The 13708-nt window shown below is 32.7% G+C and overlaps 4 protein-coding genes across 4 annotated transcripts; all 4 read left to right on the forward strand.

The window, feature by feature from the left end:
• Positions 1-100: 100 nt before the first annotated feature.
• LOC126686960 (tubulin beta-1 chain) lies at positions 101-2276 on the forward strand. The gene is made up of 3 exons (XM_050381278.2): positions 101-603; positions 1051-1320; positions 1418-2276. The coding sequence occupies exons 1-3, from the start codon at positions 210-212 to the stop codon at positions 2101-2103; spliced, it is 1350 nt and encodes a 449-aa protein (XP_050237235.1). The 5' UTR covers positions 101-209; the 3' UTR covers positions 2104-2276.
• Positions 2277-3070: 794 nt separating this feature from the next.
• LOC126686014 (uncharacterized) lies at positions 3071-5533 on the forward strand. The gene is made up of 3 exons (XM_050380021.2): positions 3071-3451; positions 3839-3881; positions 4830-5533. Exons 1-3 carry the CDS (start codon positions 3161-3163, stop codon positions 4982-4984), a joined length of 489 nt encoding a protein of 162 aa, XP_050235978.1. The 5' UTR covers positions 3071-3160; the 3' UTR covers positions 4985-5533.
• A 1571-nt stretch (positions 5534-7104) lies between these two features.
• On the forward strand, positions 7105-8532 carry LOC126686628 (uncharacterized). Its single transcript, XM_050380766.2, has 3 exons — positions 7105-7156; positions 7279-7605; positions 8236-8532. The coding sequence occupies exons 1-3, from the start codon at positions 7105-7107 to the stop codon at positions 8397-8399; spliced, it is 543 nt and encodes a 180-aa protein (XP_050236723.1). The 3' UTR covers positions 8400-8532.
• Positions 8533-10221: 1689 nt separating this feature from the next.
• On the forward strand, positions 10222-13700 carry LOC126687387 (uncharacterized). Its single transcript, XM_050381940.2, has 2 exons — positions 10222-10925; positions 13219-13700. Exons 1-2 carry the CDS (start codon positions 10573-10575, stop codon positions 13448-13450), a joined length of 585 nt encoding a protein of 194 aa, XP_050237897.1. The 5' UTR covers positions 10222-10572; the 3' UTR covers positions 13451-13700.
• The last annotated feature ends 8 nt before the right edge of the window (positions 13701-13708 follow it).

Below are 13708 nucleotides of genomic sequence, written 5' to 3' on the forward strand. Positions count from 1 at the left end.
ACCGTTAGATTCTCTTAAACCACTCAATCTCAACCTTTCATTCAAAAAATAACATAGCCGTTAAACCCCACCACCAATATAAAAACCCTACATTTCCTTTATCTTTACTCCTCATTTTCTCTCTGTCTCAGTAACCAAATTCAAAATTTTTAAAAAACCCTAATTTCTTTTCTTCAGATCTACAATACCCACCAACCCTAATTTCAAAAATGCGTGAGATTCTTCACATTCAAGGCGGCCAATGCGGGAACCAAATTGGAGCCAAGTTTTGGGAAGTGGTGTGTGCAGAGCATGGGATAGATTCAACAGGGCGGTACGATGGGGACACGGATCTTCAGCTTGAGAGAATTAATGTTTATTACAATGAGGCGAGCTGCGGTCGGTTTGTTCCGCGTGCGGTTCTCATGGATTTGGAACCGGGGACTATGGACAGTGTTAGATCTGGACCGTATGGGCAGATATTTAGACCGGATAACTTTGTGTTTGGGCAGTCTGGCGCTGGTAATAACTGGGCTAAGGGTCATTATACTGAAGGTGCTGAGCTTATTGATTCTGTTCTTGATGTTGTCCGAAAAGAGGCTGAGAATTGTGACTGCTTGCAAGGTATATTTTTTCTTATTTTTTGTTTTATTTATTTATGAATATATGTTTTGAGATGGATTTGTGGCATGTTTACTTAATTTAATCGACTTGTTCTGTTTGAGAAATGTTTTTGGTCACTTTAATTTTTAAAAATAAAATAAAAAGGTGTAGTAATTATATAATAATTAGTGTTTAATGTTTTTTAAAAAGTAACATTCGGTGCATGAAATTTCATTTTTTACATAGAAAACCTTAAAATCACTATTTCGCCGTGTCTGTGTCCAAATGTCCAATTTTCCTTTGTTCGTGGCTTTGCTAGCTTTTATCAATTTTAGCTGTCTAAATTAGTTCCGGTCAATAATTTTGATTTTTTATGCATAATTTGAGTTGGGATATTGATGGGTTCTGTATATTTTGATTTGGAAGATTTGGGTTTAATGAGCAGCCAATTTGCTATATTTTGAGCAGGATTTCAGGTTTGCCATTCTCTTGGAGGTGGAACCGGGTCTGGAATGGGAACACTATTGATCTCAAAGATCAGAGAAGAATACCCAGATAGAATGATGTTGACTTTCTCAGTCTTCCCTTCTCCTAAGGTGTCTGATACAGTTGTGGAGCCTTATAATGCAACTTTGTCTGTTCATCAGCTTGTCGAAAATGCAGATGAGTGTATGGTTCTTGATAATGAGGCATTGTATGACATTTGCTTCCGTACCCTTAAGCTCACCACTCCCAGCTGTAAGTTCTAAATTTCCAAATACTTGGATTTTCTTTCTATGTTCATGAAATTTCCGGTTTTTTGAACTGATTGAGCTGTTGTTGTTTGTGATGACAGTTGGTGATTTGAACCACTTGATATCTGCAACTATGTCTGGAGTTACATGCTGTTTGAGATTCCCTGGTCAGTTGAATTCCGATCTTCGAAAGCTGGCAGTGAATCTCATTCCGTTCCCTCGTCTTCACTTCTTCATGGTGGGATTCGCCCCTCTTACCTCCCGCGGCTCGCAGCAGTATCGCGCATTAAGCGTACCTGAACTAACTCAACAAATGTGGGACTCGAAAAACATGATGTGCGCAGCTGATCCACGCCACGGACGTTATCTAACAGCGTCAGCCATGTTCCGAGGAAAAATGAGCACGAAAGAGGTTGACGAGCAGATGATGAATGTGCAAAACAAGAACTCGTCTTACTTCGTGGAGTGGATACCAAACAATGTGAAGTCTACTGTTTGTGATATTCCACCAACCGGTCTTAAAATGGCGTCGACTTTCATTGGTAATTCGACTTCAATTCAGGAGATGTTTAGGCGTGTGAGTGAGCAGTTTACTGCTATGTTTAGGAGGAAGGCTTTCTTGCATTGGTATACAGGAGAAGGTATGGATGAGATGGAGTTTACCGAGGCGGAGAGTAATATGAACGATTTGGTTTCGGAGTATCAGCAGTACCAAGATGCAACTGCTGATGAAGATGGGTATGAAGATGAAGAGGGAGAGTATCAGCAAGAGGAAGGAGATTATTAGTAGAATTTTCTTCCTCATCTTGTCAACTCAACTTCCAGTTGGTTGATTCTGTTTTATTAAGCTTTTTCTAGGCTTTCTATGAATGATGCAGGGAAGAAATTATAAGAACATGTTATTAAGTAATGTAATTTTCTTATTTCAGTAGTGAAATCCTGTTCCTTTTTTAGCCTGCATTACAGCTTTTTCCCATTTTTTTGGTTTTTCAGTTTAAAATGATATTAGTCGAAGATAGTTACAAATCAATAAAGTTCAAAATTGGTAACATTTTGGTAAAACAATCTGATAACTTTTTTATCTTTTCTACCAAGTTGGAGGGGATTAAAGTTCAAAATTTGTCCTTGGTAAATTGATCAAATTGTTGATTTTGTTAAGTACTACCCAATTTATGCAATCTTTTCTATCTAGTTGGTTAGGAAATGAACAAAGTATATAAATACCCTTAAGGTTGTGTTACATTTCTCTTAGTGTATAAACCCTACATTTTACATGTTCAAAATAATTAAATGTGAAGTTGGAAATTGCAAAAGAAACTCTTATCTCGTATTGAAAAAAGATATAGATATAACACTTTTTTTTACGTAACTATAATTTAATTCGTGATATGAGATAAGATCTGAAGTAATTCAAAAACCAAATGTGATTCGAACTTGTATTATTCAAGATACAATGTTGCATTCACTCGAATGTGTAGTAGCGAACCGGCTTTAGCCAGGATTTGTAAACAAAAAAAGAGCATAGATTCAATGAGTAGTTAAGAACTTCATTTCAAAATTTTAGTGTCAAATTTGCACAGAAGGAATTTGTAATTCAATTAGTAACTTGATCCATGCCACTCAAGAAATATCCGATAGTTTCATTTTATAACAATTTGTAGTCATTTGCTTCGTTTTTGGGGGGTTATGCAATAAAAAGAACAAGAGAAGTCATACGACGTCGTTTTAAGCTAAAGTATGTAAGAAGATCCAGCAAAAAAAAAAGAACGAAGAAATTCAAAAACCTAACACCTTCTCCCTTAAACCCCAATTGGAAAAAAAAGATTAATCATTTTTTCGTTTAAATGGCGACGACTCTTGCAAACAGAGCATCACTAACTACTAATCAAACCCTAAGAACCTTATTAATCAGATGTTCATCATTCAATTTTTCAAAAACATTTAGCACAGGCACTGCCACTACATCTCCAACTGATGCTAATGCAACAGCAATTAATTCCAGCAAAAAGAAAAAAAAGAAGAAAAACTTTTTTGAAATAGCCCAGTTTTTACCCAATTGGGGACTTGGTTATCATTTGGCTAAATCGCATTGGAAAGATGTCTCTTATGAGCTCACCAAAATTAAACTCAACAAGGTTGGTTAAAGATTCAATCTTTTTTCTCCTTTTGGTTTCTGGTTAATTTAATTTGATTTGGGTTTGTGCCTAATGAAATGATTCATTAGTTATTGTTAATTAGGGTTTATGGGCTGTAACTAATTTTATTTTCTGGTGCAAATAGGGTTTATGTGGGTTGGTTAAAGATTCAATCTTTTTTCTCCTTTTGTTTCTGGTTAATGAAATTTGATTTGGGTTGGTGCAGAATGTATTGATTTATTTGTTATTGTGCATTAGGGTTTATGGGCTTTCACCAATTTTATTTTCTGGTGCAAATAATATGTGGGTTTGTACTTAAATACAGTGATTCAATTGCTATGGTTTAATATTGTTAAGGGTCTGATCTGGGTTTTTGTTTTGTTTTAGGATGGTAAGCATGGAAAAGCTTGGGGGATTGCTCACAAAAATGGTCAGTCTTTTTCTTTTTGGCCTTTCCTTTGGTTTATTTATTTGGTGTTTGTGATGATTTGATATACTTGAAATGAGGTAATGTTTGATTGTATATTCATATATTATGCTTCTCGCTGTAATTGACTTCTTTCGATGGTTGCAATATTATTGGAGTTGATTGTGCTGGTGAAGTAAGGGGTTTTTGTTGAAACATGCCATAATTAACAAATTCATAAGGGAAGTTGGTGAGTTGGAATTGAATTATACTTGAGAATCAATCTTGTTTTACATATTATACTTGATTTCTTAGGTTTGATCTTTACCAAATTATTCTCATATACTGGATTTAGATGAAGTCTGATATAATTGGCTAAACAAGTTATTGTATCATGATATGTTGCTTTGATTTAGAGGCCAGAAATAATCTGCAACAGATATTTGAAGAATTTTGGTCTTAAGTCCAGAGAAATTCGTCTTTGATATGTTTGTTCTCTCGTACTAATAACTGCTCTTATGTTAATATTTGGTTGCTCTTCTAGTGAGTAAAAGGAGTAACTTGGATGAGTATGAAAGTACTGGAGTAGTACATTGACTATGCTGAGATGTAGGAGTCGATGCAATTGTTAAGTAAATTGATATACGTTCTGATGTTTTTTTGTGGTTACAAATTGTCTCAAACTTAGTAATTCATAGTGGTAACTTTATACAATTCTGTTGAACTTTCACATTTTATTTTTTCTCCGTATATGTTTGCTTGGTCTTTTTTATTCTTTGACATGATGTAGTAGTGTCTTGGATGCCCTAGCATGATGAGAAAGATGGCGAAGTCTCAGTTTTTTGTTTATTTCTTTATCAAATTTACGGCGATTATGATAGAAGTAGTGGTAGTCCGTTAGTATTTTGTTCTATGTAAAAAACTTAATTGTTCAGAAATGAGGGTAGTTGATTTGCCTAGTATTTAGTACAGGATTACCAGCTGCTGTTGCTGCTCCTAAGAGGATAAGTGGGGTTCATAAGCGCGGCTGGAAATACATCCGAGGCTTATCAAAATCATCAGAAAGCAAGCCAACATCCACATTATCAACAGAAACTGCTCCAAAGGTTGAAGTTGAAGCAGCTTAATATCCCTTTAAGTTGAAGATTAGCAATTTGTTGAATAGGTTGTGGTTGGATGTTCTGGAATCCTGGATCGGATTGTTTTGGTGGACTTGTGATACTTTTTTCTCCTTTTCTGTAGCATCCTTGTTAGATGAACTCAAAGCAATAGAAACAGAAATCTGCAGTTAGCAAAATGTTGAGCTTTATATTCTTAGCTCGGCAAGGTCTTATTGGATTTTGATCTCTCTTATCTCTAATTATTAATAATTACTGGATCCTCCCCTTGTTTGTGGACATGTGTGCTTGTGTTTGTACACCCTTTTTGGAGGTGCCATATGGGGGGACTCGGGATCACGCTGGGGACACGGAGAAGAAAGTGTTCCGGCAGTGTTTACTGTTGAAAGGATGGGATATGCAGGGACACTTCAGAGGACATGCCGGGACACTCCTGGAGACACTTTAGGAGTGATTTAGTTTTTAAAACTTGTCGTTGGAGTTAATTTTAATGAATTAAACTTCTTTTTAACTTATATTGACTGAATCGTTAATATTATTACTTATATGTACAATTTATTTGCTGCGGCGTGTTTTTTCTAAATACCGTTTTCCGAGTCAATATGTGTTCTCGTACCTGTGTCGTTGTTTCATAGGTTTGTACCAATGTTTGCAGGCATTGCTGTTTTCTATTGTCTTAGGAGAAGAGGGTAAAGTGGATCTCGAACTCCATACTTAGCATGAGTGCTGAAGTGCTCTCTTGTTTCATTAAGTTACCTATATGTTTGAATGATTAGATTTAGTGGCTGTGTTTTTGGTTCAAATAGAATTAAAGCTGAATCGAACTAGTCGGTTCGGTTTTTGGTTTGTATTAAAAATGAAGTGTAAATTTCTATTCTCAAAACCAAACCTAAATTGTTTTTATAATTTCAAATTGAATAGAAGTGATTCGGTTTGGTTTTATTTTATACACCTCTAGTTATACTATAGTCTTCTATAAGACTATAACTATACGTATTTCTCTTTGCATTCTCACATCATGTGCACTTCTGTTCCGGCATCAGTCGGTTTGACTTTTTGGTCTGACCGATATACAATAATAACTTTTCTTTTTAAAAATCTAAAGAAAATTAAGTAAAAATTAAGAGATTTTAATTTTTTGACTCAAATCTAAACTTGCATTCTGACCCTCCAAGCATATGAAAAAAAATTAATGTTACGTGTAATTTTGTTTTTTCAACTTTAGGTTTTTCAAAATTACAAATTAAACCAAGTCAATTTTCTCTAAAATTTTATAATAAATAAACCAAACCGATTATTTGTAATTTGGTTTGATATGTTTTTCCAATCGGTTCAGTGCCGACTCCTAATGCTAATGACATCCATTTTTGTTTGATGTTAAGAAGGATTACGAATGAGAAAATTGAAGATGACAGTGAACAAAATTGTAGAATACAATGCTATATTTGGTATTAGTTGTCAAATGAAAGGATCAACCGGCCTTAATGACTTAACTAATATGGATAATACAAAGAAATTACAATAATTCATCCCATTTCTTATATTTTTACATAAATATTAATTATTTGTATGCATGATTCATTCATTATTACCAATCATAAGAAGCCAGAGAAGCATTATACTAATCAGAAATAAATAAATTTAGATTCATGCAAAATACAAAAATACCATGCAGCATATGAATTTCCGAATGAGAAACAAATCAACCCCCATACCTATCAAACTTTGCATTTGGACAAAATAAAACCACATTTAATAATGGTAACACCAAATAATATTTTTTTTTTAAAAGGAAAAATATTAGAAAAAATCTTAGTGGAGACAGCATAGCATAAAAATGTACAAATCAAGGTTTAAATTTCGTTACCACCAAAATATGAAACATGCAATATGTCTCAAATCTTGTTTTATGTAGATAATGTATGTACTAATTCTTTTTTAATTAGGAAAAAGTTGATTAAGGAAAAACAATAATTAATTAAGATTCATTGATTTGCAATGCAATGTATCATCATTATTTCATAATCCTCTTTACTCACTATATAAACACAACCCATTAAACCTAATAAATGTCACATATAACATTATTTATTCTCTCTTAATTTGTTTAATCTAAGTACTAATCAAAAATGGCATTGATCGTCCTCCTTGCTTTCTCATTTCTCCTTCATGGATCTCTAGGTAAATTAATAATTAAACCCTTTTCAACATTGCTCCAATTTATTTCTTTGGTCTAATCTATTAATTTACTAAACATTAGTTTCCTAATTGCATTGTTTGATGTATATTACAATGTTTATCAGGCGAGTTTGTCTGTGAAAATTTGCCTACCGAGCTTTGTTCGTATTCAATTGCATCCTCCGGTAAGAGATGTTTGTTAGAAAACTACGCGACCGACGACGGAAATGTAATTTACCAATGCAAGACAACAGAAGTTGTGGTTGATACAATGAAAGAATGGATTGAAAGTGAAGAATGTGTGAAGGCATGTGGACTTGATAGGAATAATATTGGCATCTCTTCGGATACTTTATTTCAGCCTAATTTCTTGACTAAACTTTGCTCAAATGATTGTTTTCAATCATGCCCTAATATTATTGAACTCTACTTCAATTTGGCACTTGGAGAAGGTACTTAACTAATTCTCTTTATTCATTAAATTCTTACCAAGTAGACTTATTTGACTAATTAGAGAATGATCTAATTGGTTCTCACTTTTTGAGAATTTGTAGGGGTATCATCTCCATATTTAGGGGTGTGCATTTGACCGACCGAAATGAATAAAAAATAATCGATTTTTCTATTTATTATAGATTTAAAAAAAATAGTCCGGTTTGGGTTTTACTTTCAAAAAACTTAAAAATTGTACATATAAATAATGCATTAAAGAAACATACTGTTTTTTCTAAAACAAACTATTATTTTTTATGGGCACACATGGTTAAAATGTACATGTCTTACAATTTAATTTAGATTTAATTTCTAAATATCTCTCTTAAATTATTTTGTATTTTTTTTTATTAAGAGACATCATTATTTTATTTGGATTAAACCAAAAAATCAAAAGGAAATAAAGTTACCTTTTAATTGTGTTTGGATTTTATTTTCTTCAAAAATCAAACTGAGTTCTTTAAGATATAAAAAGACCCAAGTCTATCTATTTTTCCTCCAACATATCCGAAAAAAATAGTCTAAATTATGCATCAGCATCAACATATTGATTGACATAACTACAGTACTTAATGTATGTTTATATATAGGAGCTTTTTTGCCTGATATTTGTGCAAAACCTCGCCGCGCCCTGTGGGCGGCTCAAAGTTCCGGTGATGACACCGCCAGTCCGACCGTTGCCAGAGTTGCTCAAGCATCTGCTCCCATCTCAAGTAGTGATGTTGGCCTTGATTGTGCTCCAACTTCCATGTGATATCTTGTTGTAATAGGGTAATTTTTAGAGTGAAAATTGAGTGTTGAGGATGATATTACTTTGTATTACTATATGTTTCAATTAATAACGTTGGCATTTATATTTCTAAAGTTATTTATCAAGATTTTTTCATCCTTCTTTAAATTTGTGTAACTTTTATGATTATATTAGAAACATAGATTGGCATAATCTACTTTTAATTTCTTCATATATTATCAATTAAATAAAGCAAATGTGTACTTTTTCCCGTGAATATACGAATCTACACAAAAACGATAAAAAAATTACTAATAAATAATATTAGTGATTTTTAATAAAACTATAAGCCTTATTTATAATGCAAACTATATTTTTTTGGGAATTATAATGGGAGAAATTGAATCATAAATTCTCATATGAGGTAGCTTACTCAAGGACTCATTTAATATCATAAGAAATTGAAATCCAATTACAAAATGAATTTTAATCTAAAAGAGTTTATTTCAATTTTTTTTTCGACAATTAAATAAAAATTCAGTCACTGTCTTAAAAAAATTACTATAAATATTTTACTAAAATTATAATATGTCAATTTATTGACATGGCAATTTCATTTTTTTTTTATAACAAACATGCTGAAAAGAGAATTGCAATAAATTTCTTAGAATGGAAGGACAGTAGGTTAGATTTTGCAATTTCTGAAGTACAAAAATAAAATCTTATTGCATTATACTCCTTCCGGTCCATAATATTTATCGCATTTGAGAATTTTTTTTGGTCCATAATATTTGTCATGTTATAATATCAAGAGAGCATTAATTGCTATTTTTCCATGTTTGCCCTCCATTAATTTATTGAAATAATACAATAAATAAATGAAAATAGTAGTTATAAAATAAAAAAGTTTCAATATAGGATTAATTTAGTAAAAGTGTTTATAAATTGAGACATATTAATTGTTTTCTTAATTCTTGTGTCAAAATCAAATGCGACAAATATTATGCACCGGAGGGAGTAATTAATTCTCAAATTAAATAGGCATGGAAATGTGAAATTGGACCACTCCTAAAACTAGGCTAGAGATAAGGTCAAATGAAGATTGAAAGGGGTTCAAACTACTTTATGTCTCTCTCTACACAAAAATGTTAATTAATTTATCTTTTTGTTAAAAAAAATGTTAATTTATCACTTGGGCATAAATTGCCAAAGAAAATCTAATCCCCATCTGAAGATGCAAATGAAATAAATTAACTTTCCATTGCAATCTATAGGTGGTTCTATAAAAACAGAGTAACATTTTATATTTTGACAAGAAGGAAAAAATAGATAAATTAAATAAAAATAGACATTTAGTACAGGATAAAAAGAATCATACTCTGAAAATATCACCAGCTATTACGATAAAACCAACAAAATTTATTAAATTAACTCATAGAAAAAAGAAGAGTAGAAAACCTTGTGGAAACAATGTTTGTTTGTTTTAATCCCTAAATTTGAAAATAACATAAGAATCTTCCTTCAACAGACTGAAGCTTTGTTTCCAAAAACAAACATAACTAAAATAGAAAAATTCAAGATTAAGAAAAACAAAAGATATTTGTATTCTGAAAAATGAATAAAAAATCAATCCGATTCTCAAATTTGTATCTCGTGATCAAATAAATAATTCTCAACTTTTTTTAATCAATTAAATCTTTAAATTTATATATTAGAATCAAATAGATCACTTTGGCCCTTTAAATAAATTAAACATATCTAATCAATTAAAAATAATTTATTTAATTTCGAAACAAACATCCTTTACAGGATGAAAATTTATGTAAAAATATAAATTTAAAAGTGGAAAGAGTAGCGCAATTATTCTGCTCTGCACCAAGACACTCAAACACAACAGCAGCGGTTTCATTTTCAGTCGCCAACACTGTCTTCAAAACTGACACAAAGATATTCAGATTTCAGACACACAAATACGAAAAAAAAAACATTAAAATTAATATTACTATTTGATTTCAGTTTTTTATAAAATTTCTCATAATTCCCTTCTAGTTGAACCCAATGCTTCTTTAAACTTCTAAAAAACTCTAAAAAGTTTTGATCTTTAGCATATCATTTCTTTATTTTTCTGTTCTTGTTTTAACCAAAGTTTTGATCTTTGGTTCAGTTTCATCAATTTTCTCATCTGGGTGTCTAAAAGATGTCAAATTTAAACCCAACTTCCCAAACCACCTCAGACCACCGCCACCATTTGAGCCAGAGTAGTAACAGCAGTGACAATGACATGTCACTTTCCGGTGAGATTGGGGCCCACAGAGACTCTTCAGTGTCGGATTGCTTGTCGGAGATTGACTTAGAGAGTGGCAATTTGGAAAATAGAGTGCATTTGGGTGGTAGTAAAACTGAAAGAGACTGTAGAATTTGCCATTTGGGTTTAAGAAGTTATGGTCAAGAGAACGGTTTGGCTACTGAGTTGGGTTGTTCTTGTAAAGGTGACTTGGGTGCTGCTCATAAAAAATGTGCAGAGACTTGGTTCAAGATTAAGGGTAACACGTGAGTTAACTCATTTTACCTCTTATTTTTCTGATGATTATAAACTTTTATGTTTAATGGTTTTATTATCCAATTTGTTAGTAAGTTAATAATTTTAGATGATACTCATTGATTGGTGTCTTGACCTGTATAATCTAATTACGTTAGCAGTTAGTGGTAATAGTTAGTTATAGATTTTTAAAATCGGCCTTAAACCACTGACTCGGTCTCGAAACCGAGACTTCAAGAGTGCACTTGGAGAGCCTTACCATTTAGTTGGATTCAGTAATTAGGTGAGTTGAAATGTTTGAGACTTGAAGTGGAATAATAGGATTCTACTTCATTATTTTTGTCTGATTCTTCATTCTGTTAAGATTTAAGAATACTCCTTTTTTTTTATTTTTCCATTTGTGTGATTTCTGTACTTTTGCCAAATTTAAGTTAATTCTTGGTATAATGAGATGAGCTTAGCTTTCTTTTTATACAAATTACTCTATTTGGATAATTACTTTTGTTTAGATTCTGAATTTATGTTCATTTGGTTCTTGTAATAAATCGGGTTCCAAGCTAAAAGTAGTGTTTTCTTAAGTTGGCAAATACATCTTCACTTTGCCTAATCATGTGGAATGAATTAATGGTACATAATAAGTATGGAATTTCCTAATGTATCTAAACTAAGTTTATGAATCTCTTGGTTGTCATTGACATTTTTGTATACCTTGAGGCTACTATTAGCTCTTGTTCCTGGCATTTACCGCGCATGGACCGCATGGTTGTTTTTTCTACAGTGGAACAGAACTGTCTTCTTGAGAAAGCTTAGTAGTTAGTAATGAACCAATGATAAATAGAAATGGCAATTCTGGTGGTGACCACATATGTTGCATGGAAACTTCTCGACTTTCACATTTCAGCATTTCATTTTCCCTTCCGAAACTCTACAAAATAACCTATTATTATAAAAAAAATTCATTTCTCTGTTTTAGCGTTTCTGTTTCCGTGTTATAGACTGATTTTCTCTTTTTATTTGTTATGGTTTGATTTTATGATTCTTGAATAAGTCATGGGATGTAGGGTCTATGCCTGACTTACAAAGTTGTCTCTATGTACTTGCATGGACTTTGGAAAGTGGACATGTGCTTGTCTGCACACATGCAAATTTAATCAATCTATTGTTGAATTTCTGCAATTATAAATGTCCAGAAGTGTATGTCATCTTCAGTTTTACATACATTGATCCAAAAACATTTGCTTGTCTGTTATGTTATCACCTGTCATCACTTGTCCTTGCTTCATAAATTCATTACTCTGATGATCTTGTTGTTTGGGCCTAACAAAGTTTAAGTTTTTGATGAAAATAGATACCCTTATACCCCTCAAAGCAATACTTGATTTGAATTCCTGAGACTATTTACTGATGATCGTAGGATCAGGACAATCTTCTATCTCCTCATACTTCGACAACTGATTTCGGAGTAGTGAGCTACAAATAGGAAACTGGCTTTTGAGCGCAGAATAGTGAAAGATTTCCTGAAAACCTGAGCGTTTATACGATGTAAAATCATATTTTCTATATGTGAATAGCGGTATTGCGGATCCATTTTTTTTCCTTGGTAGTTTGAGCCCTGCCACTGCAGTTACAACTTATACACGGTGCAGGTGGTGTTTATTTGTGACGTGCTGTTCGTGAAGTTATAAATGATAATAAGTTGACGTGTATATTTGTATCGTTCCTTGATTATCTTATGGGAAATGCCTCCAGGCTTATCCATTTGTCACTAATTCAAGCACTTTACCTCGTTATCAGTATATATGATTTTCACAAATTGAATCATTATATGGTTAGCTATGTCATACGAAAAGTTCTCGAGTCCTACGTTTCGGCGTTTTATTTCATTTCTGAAAATGCTTATGAACTCTCAAACTTTATATTTATAACCTATTTTTATATAAAACACCATTTTTGCCGTTTCTTTTTTGGATGTTTCCTGTTTTGATATTTCTGTTTCCGTGCTACATAATGGTTAATGTCTCTTGCATAAAACCACGAACAGGAATTGACGAATCTTTTTTCATGAAGTAAGTTTGATGTGGATGAGTAAATTGCAATGGAACATAAATGTCTGTTGATTTTCATGGTCATGCCAATTTGTACTAATAATATGTTGCGGAATTTAGAATTGCTGCTGTTCTTTATGGCTCAAGCTTACGCTGTTGTTTTCATTATTTTATCTCTTTTCGGGTAATTCTCCGTGCTTAAAATTTATTTTTTCTATATTTCAGATGTATTGACTCTTAATTGTTGGCACTTTTGCAGGATATGTGAGATCTGTGGTGCCACTGCACTCAACATCTCTAATAAACAAGCAAACGAAGCACAGGGTGGGGCCGTAGTTGTTACAACAGCACCAGTAGCGGTAGCGGCGCCTGTAATTCTGGTGGAAACACGAACATTTTGGCATAGCCGCCGCGTTATGAATTTCTTGCTGGCCTGCATGGTGTTTGCATTTATCATTTCTTGGCTTTTCCACTTTAAAGTCCTTTCATGAAAGATTAAGTGGGACTTTCTGTCAAGTGGGTGTTTTATTCCTACTTATCTACACTTATCAACCAAGAAAAAGTAGCTTGAGAAGATCTGATTCTAATTTTGAAAAGTTGTCTTGATGCTTTATTCTTACATATCCTTAATTAGCTTGTTTCATTTGTACTTGTACCATAATGTATAGATTCTGGTTATCTCTACTGTAAAACTGTCAAGTTCGGTTTGATTCACAAGATTCAGGTATTTGATTTCTGCTAGCATCGGA

This window comes from Mercurialis annua, linkage group LG6 (genome assembly GCF_937616625.2).
Source record: "Mercurialis annua linkage group LG6, ddMerAnnu1.2, whole genome shotgun sequence".
Classification (NCBI taxonomy): domain Eukaryota; kingdom Viridiplantae; phylum Streptophyta; class Magnoliopsida; order Malpighiales; family Euphorbiaceae; genus Mercurialis; species Mercurialis annua.

Bases quoted from the DNA above. Each gene is read 5' to 3' on its own strand.
- LOC126686960 (XM_050381278.2), top strand. From the start codon at position 210: ATGCGTGAGATTCTTCACATTCAAGGCGGCCAATGCGGGAACCAAATT. The intron at 604-1,050 runs GTATATTTTTTC...TATTTTGAGCAG, and splicing joins GAATTGTGACTGCTTGCAAG to GATTTCAGGTTTGCCATTCT. The intron at 1,321-1,417 runs GTAAGTTCTAAA...TTGTGATGACAG, and splicing joins TAAGCTCACCACTCCCAGCT to TTGGTGATTTGAACCACTTG.
- LOC126686014 (XM_050380021.2), top strand. From the start codon at position 3,161: ATGGCGACGACTCTTGCAAACAGAGCATCACTAACTACTAATCAAACC. The intron at 3,452-3,838 runs GTTGGTTAAAGA...GTTTTGTTTTAG, and splicing joins CCAAAATTAAACTCAACAAG to GATGGTAAGCATGGAAAAGC. The intron at 3,882-4,829 runs GTCAGTCTTTTT...TATTTAGTACAG, and splicing joins GGGGATTGCTCACAAAAATG to GATTACCAGCTGCTGTTGCT.
- LOC126686628 (XM_050380766.2), top strand. From the start codon at position 7,105: ATGGCATTGATCGTCCTCCTTGCTTTCTCATTTCTCCTTCATGGATCT. The intron at 7,157-7,278 runs GTAAATTAATAA...AATGTTTATCAG, and splicing joins TCTCCTTCATGGATCTCTAG to GCGAGTTTGTCTGTGAAAAT. The intron at 7,606-8,235 runs GTACTTAACTAA...GTTTATATATAG, and splicing joins CAATTTGGCACTTGGAGAAG to GAGCTTTTTTGCCTGATATT.
- LOC126687387 (XM_050381940.2), top strand. From the start codon at position 10,573: ATGTCAAATTTAAACCCAACTTCCCAAACCACCTCAGACCACCGCCAC. The intron at 10,926-13,218 runs GTGAGTTAACTC...GCACTTTTGCAG, and splicing joins TTCAAGATTAAGGGTAACAC to GATATGTGAGATCTGTGGTG.